General features: G+C 40.9%; 1 protein-coding gene across 1 annotated transcript; it reads right to left on the bottom strand.

The window, feature by feature from the left end:
- Window positions 1-4,438: 4,438 nt before the first annotated feature.
- pou3f2a (POU class 3 homeobox 2a) lies at window positions 4,439-5,996 on the bottom strand. The gene is given in 2 exon segments (XM_034161786.1): window positions 4,439-5,673; window positions 5,676-5,996. Coding segments are annotated over 2 exon segments (1,386 nt in total). The 5' UTR covers window positions 5,859-5,996; the 3' UTR covers window positions 4,439-4,470.
- Window positions 5,997-6,364: the final 368 nt, after the last annotated feature.

Here is a 6,364-nt window from a genome sequence, read left to right on the forward strand (position 1 = left end):
CCTCCCCCAATACACCAACAAGAAATGGCTTCAATCAGACAATGTGTTCTTTAGTTGTACAGAAATGAAAAGTTTATGAACGAACAGATAGGAGTAACCATAATGCCGTCCAACTTCATTGAGTGGGGGCATAATAAAAAGCGCTACAAAACTTAAACTCACAAGCTGAGCCTATTCCATCTGGATATATTTCAGAAAAGCACAAAACTGGTGGTGTTGCATGCTCAAATGCAATTAACCACAATTAATATAATGTTTTTCTTCCGACTTCCTCTGAATGTGGTGAAATTCTAAATTTTCTTTCCATGTTTATCCCTTACAGGCCATAACGTGTTAGTATCACTTTCTTGTGCCCATCAAAACTTGAACTAAATGTATAAGATTTTCCCCAAATTTGAGTGAGACATCTCGAATGAGTGCATCTCAGAGGCATTTAAATTTGAGCATGATCGGGTTTCGCCAGACCTTGTAAGCCCCACCCACTTTATTGAACAGATTGTTGTGCCTTTTATAACTTGAACAAAATGCATTAACGTTTCACCATATTTAAATGAGGCACCCCAAATGAGTGCATCTGGGATAAATTTGAATTTGAGCATGATCAGATTTCACCAAGACCCTCTGAGAAAACACACTTTACTTACGATTATTATTATTAGCCATTTATAAAAAATAAATAAATAAAAAATGTCCACTACTGGAAAACCTTGCTGCTAGCAATCCAGTTCACTAAATAAATAAATAAATAAATAAATAAATAAATAATAAATAATAATAATAATTCAGCGTTGTACCAAATTACTAGTTGTTTGACATTCAAAACTGTAATCTAGATTATAATCTATATAATAATGTGGGCAGGACCAATAAATCATGCCATTGGCCTTAACCATCTTATTCAATGGCTGCATCTGGCCCTCGGGCTGCCAGTTTGAAATTTCAGTTCCTTCTCCACCAAAGACAAGTGTGAATTTTTAAAACATCCACCTTTACTGAATGACTGACAGCATGTTGGCTCTGAAAATTTTTAAAGTAAAAAGTACTTTGAAAACAGTCAAATGTTGGGACACTGATCAAAGCTAATATCAAAATATTTGACAATTATGCATTGGCTATAAATGACACTGAAGCCTGTATATTTTAATATTTAAATTTGTAAAATTCTAATAGAAAAATGAGTGTTGACTGAAAGGAGTCATATTACTCACGTTTTTAGCAAGATAACTTGGATCTGCAGGCATATTTTGCACCAAGCGATAAAGTCTGGAACCACAAAGGCAGTGACGTCATATAACTTCCAAAGCATGTGGGCGTGTCACAGAGGAAGGAGTTCAGATGTGACATACGTCATGGAAGTCTAAAAACAAGCTGTTTCAGGACTTAAAAAATAGGTTATATTATGAGCGCTGTTATGCAAAGTAACATAAACAAACAGCATGTTTAAAATTAACTGTCAAAGTTAAATGACATTAAACACTATGATCCCTTTAAATTTTGTTTTCTTTTTTGGTGCTTAAGATTTGGTGGAAAACTCAAAGTTTTCGGTGGTTCATGAAGAAATTTATTCTAATAATTAAAGTGAAATAATGTTGAAATTGAAATAATATTGAAGAAATTTACTCTAATATTGCAGTATCGGGCATTAAAACTCAGCATTTCACTTTTTTTTTCCTTTTGTTTTTATTGTTGTTTATGCACCAATGACATTAGATCAAATTCCTTGTATGGGTGATTCTTTAACTACGGGCACCATTGGCCTTGTAAATGTAATTTCCACCACACCATTGCCTTACAATATAAAGCGCCTTGGGGCAACTGTTTGTTGTGATTTGGCGCTATATACATGTGCTCTGATGTCACTGTTTATCTCCATAGAAACTACCCAAACAATCTTTCATACAAACTGTTTAAAGGGTCATTACAGTGTTGTGGTGGAAATTACGGCAATAGTGTGGGACAACTACATTTTGTTTAAAAAAATCACAACAGTTGTATGACATTGAATACCCCAATTATGTTTTGATTATTTTACTGATATTTTATTCAGCGATATTTTAAAACATTAGAAAAAACGTTTCTTTACCATTCATTTTTATCATTGAAGATCAAAAGTCTGGGTGTGGGACAAGCACAAAACGGCAATATTTGCATATAATGATGCTGAAAAAAGGTGAAAAAGTCATCATAGACTACTAGAACAAATTTCTTAACACACTTTAATTGTAAAGATAACTATAAAAGTGTGAAATGTCCCTTTTTTTCTGTTTTTCATACAATATGATCAAAGGACATAATAAGTGCCCGTAGTCTAAGAATCACCCGTATGTGAGAAATTACTTAGAAATAAATTCGATTCTAATTCTAAAAAGGCAATCTGCATTAGCCTGCCTTCTAACCTGCAAACAGCCGCTAGGGGGCACCAGGAGATTGTGTGAAATGTATCTTTAAAAAAATAAAATAAAAATAAAACAAAACAAAACAAAAACAAAAACAAAAACCTGACGAAAACATGTAAAGAACAATAAGAATACTAGTTCAACAGATGAGTCAGATTTTTTATTTTTTATTTTACTGTAAGCGACAATAAAAGCTTCTTAGCCAGCTGGTAAAATTATGATTATTTTAATGACAACTTTCTATATTTAGGAAAAAAATATTTATTTATATATATTTAATTTAAACCTTGTTTATACACTATAATGTAACAAATTAAAGCTACTGGCATGATGCTAATATTTTATATTAGTACTGCGCCTTATTTTATTTGTGGATCACATTAAATGTTTTAGAAAACTTTTAATTACAATTAATTGCCCGTTTTGCCTGATGAAAATATTTTTCAATTGCGAAAAACGTGAAGACAATCTAAAATAATAATAATAATAATAATAATAATAATAATAAGTAGAATAAATATAAAAACCGAGGTGCATTGATCCAAACCACAAAGCTTGTTAATATCAATGTTTTTTCCCTGCTGCTTTTAACAAACGTGAGAAAACTGCAGTCTTATAGAAAACAAATACGATTTAATGACAAAAAAGCAGATAGAAATTGTGCAATCGTTGATATCATTTCCGCTTCATTTAAATCACAGATTTCAGGTCACTGATGATTTGTTTTGGTTTTTAATTTCCCCCACCTCGAACAAACAAACAAACAAACAAACAAACAAACAAACAAACAAACAACCCCCCCAAACAATCTCAAATTCAGCTGCAGGATTTGTTTAAAATCTGCATTCGTAATAATAATCCAAACAAATCTGATATTGAAACGTTATTCGAGATTAAATAACGACAGTATTTATGACAAACAGCTCATTTCGCTGCAAATAAATTAAATTGTCTGATTCATCCACATCCTGCAGCTGAATTTCTACATTTTAATTAGAATTTTGGAGAATTAATCTTCAAATGACCAACACACACACACACACACACACACCTCAGGTTATTTATCACAGGATTTGAAGTGGCACAAGAACCATGCGTGGGTGTTTGTGCTTTGGCACAAAATAAAAGGGAGAATAAAATAAAATGGAGACAGATCCTATAAAAATGTATATAAATGAATGAATGAGTCACACAGTGTGAAACAGCCACAGCTGGTGCCAGGACAGGATTTTTGTTGTTTTTTCCTCCCCTTTTTCTGTTTTTACAAAATGAAGGCAGAATGGGCTCGAATATTCAAAGCATTACAGTCTCGGTCTTTGCCATCACAGCATTTGGAAACGAACCAACAAACAAACACAGTGTAAACAGGTGCACAGTAAAGTCTGCAGAGAAAGAAAACCAGTTGGTGGAATTATTATTATTAATATTATTAACTATTAAGATACATTTTATATAGTTAAATTAGGAAATAAAATATTACAAACTTTTAATATAATAATAATAATAATAATAATAATAATAATAATAATAATAATAATAATAATAATAATGTTGGCTGGTATCTTTTAAAAAAATCTTTTACAGCAGATGTCTGTCTGCTATTTCAGTCACAAGCTGCGATGAACTCCTGCTGCTTTCATTATGTTTATATATATATATATATATATATATATATATATACCAAAGGCCTGTATTTTGCCACATTGACGCACAGCTTGTTTTGGATGCTCTCCTCCTTCTCCTCCTCCTCCTGCGGACACCACCACTTTTTGATCACATGTTTAAACAAACAAACAAACAAACAAACAAACAAACAAACAAACAAACAAAATAAAACCGACCCACTGGCGCTTTAGTGGATAATAATAGTAATAATAATAATAAAAATCTCGTGAAAAATGTCTCTTTCCTGCGGTTATATTCCAAATTCCTCGGCACCTCCGTCTCTCTCCTCTTGTGTGTTTTTTTTTTTCTCCTCCGCCGCACGGAGACGAGGCGTTAAACCTCCAGGAGGAGTCCGAGGTTTGCTCCCAGTATAATGTGTGTGTGCGTGTGTGTGTGCGAGGGGAGGAGGTCACTGCACAGGAGTTTGTCCTCCGTGATGAGGAGGGGTGTCCCCGTACATGTCCTCTCCCGGTACCTGTCCCCCAGCGGGGGTCATCCTCTTCTCCTTCTGCCTCCTGTTACAAAACCAAACCCTCACCACCTCCTTCTCCAGCTGCAAGCTGTCCGCCAGCGAGTTGATCTCCGCTGCACCCGGTTTTGGACATTTGAGAAAATGGCTCTCCAGAGCCCCTTTGACGCCCACTTCGATGGAGGTCCTCTTTTTCCTCTTGCGTCCCTGCGCCGCGATTTTATCCAGGCTGGTGGGGCTCCCCGACGTGGAGTCCGCCTCCTCCAGCCACTTGTTCAGCAGCGGCTTGAGTTTGCACATGTTTTTGAAGCTGAGCTGAAGCGCCTCGAACCTGCAGATGGTGGTTTGGGAGAAGACGTTCCCGTACAGGGTTCCCAGAGCGAGTCCCACGTCCGCCTGGGTGAAGCCCAGTTTGATGCGCCGCTGCTTGAACTGCTTGGCGAACTGCTCCAACTCGTCGGAGGTCGGCGTGTCCTCGTCCGACTGGTCCTGGTGTCCCCCGTGCTGCTGGTGGTGGTGCGTGAGAGGCTGCTGGTGGGCCCCGGGGCCGCCTCCGTGCTCGCTGAGGTGCGGGCTGTGGCTGTGGTGCTCCTCATCACGCAGGGGGTGGTGGTGCATCCCGCCTTGCTCTCCCGCCGGCATCAGACCGAAGCCGGACTGGGAATAGACCAGACTCTGGCTCTCAGACGTCGCCATGGCGGGGATGTGCGTGCTGGCCGTGCTGGTTCGCCATGCTCTGGCGTCGTGATGCGCCTGCTGGTGCGTTAGGTGAGGGTGTCGCTGTTGCTGCTGCTGCAGACTGCTGGAGTTCTGCAGCTCCTCGCGATCGCCGTCATGCAGGACGGGCTTCACGTCCTGCTCTCCGAGGGGACTGGACGGCCAAGGCGTCCCGCTGTCACCGTGAGACAGCGCCGTTATCCACTGGTGCGCGTGGCTGAGCGGATGCCCAGCGCTCAATAACGTGCTGTAGTCGTTCTGGAGCAGAGTGTGCGCGTCCCTGTACGCAGCCGCCTGCTGCATACTGCCGGACTCCGAGTGCGGCGGCGGCGGCGGTGGCGCGCTGCTGGGGGTCGTGAGGACGCTGTAGTGTTTGGACGTCGCAGTCGCCATCAAGAGCGGAGCCCAAGTGACAGCAGGAGTTAAAGGAGGAGGTCGCCTTTGACAGGAACTCTTTTGCGCCACGGGGAAGCTCCACGTCTCTCTCCAGCATCTCCCAGGCGCTGTGCCAAGGGGACGCAGAGGCGCGCACCTGTGGTCCGCCTCGCTCCGCTCTTTATTGGCCGAGAACGGTTGACAGATGTGGTTACCCCTGACAGCACCCCGCTCATTGGTCACGGGAGATTGTACAGAAAACCACAATCACTCTGCCCAACAATACTAACGGCCCTGCAGCACGCTGGAGCGCAACAGAGCGCCTGTAAACACCAGAGACGCTGAGAAAAGAAATATTTTATTCACGTGATATGGGTCAGTGGGTCAGATGCGTCGCTTCTCGTGCGTCAAGACCGTGCGTAAAAGTAAACGGAGAAAAAAAGGCGCAGCGCGCAAGAACAACAGTTCGGTCGTTTAAACACTTTAAACTGCTTAAATTTGAATTTCTTTGCGCGTTTAAACGATAAGAAAACTTTCAGCTGCGCCTCTACCCGCAGGACGGGTCGCGCAAGGAGCGGGGCTGCGCGCTCAAAGGGGTGTCTGCGCCGTTACCATGGCGAATGCGGTGAAAGGGAAAGTGGGGTAAAAAAAAAAAATGCAAAACAACGCCCACGCTGCGCTTCGTCTTTTCTTTTCGTTCCGTCCCAAAGGGCTCATTGGGGCTGCGCGCCAGGACGCGCGG

This window comes from Thalassophryne amazonica, chromosome 21 (genome assembly GCF_902500255.1).
Source record: "Thalassophryne amazonica chromosome 21, fThaAma1.1, whole genome shotgun sequence".
Taxonomy (NCBI): Eukaryota; Metazoa; Chordata; class Actinopteri; order Batrachoidiformes; family Batrachoididae; genus Thalassophryne; species Thalassophryne amazonica.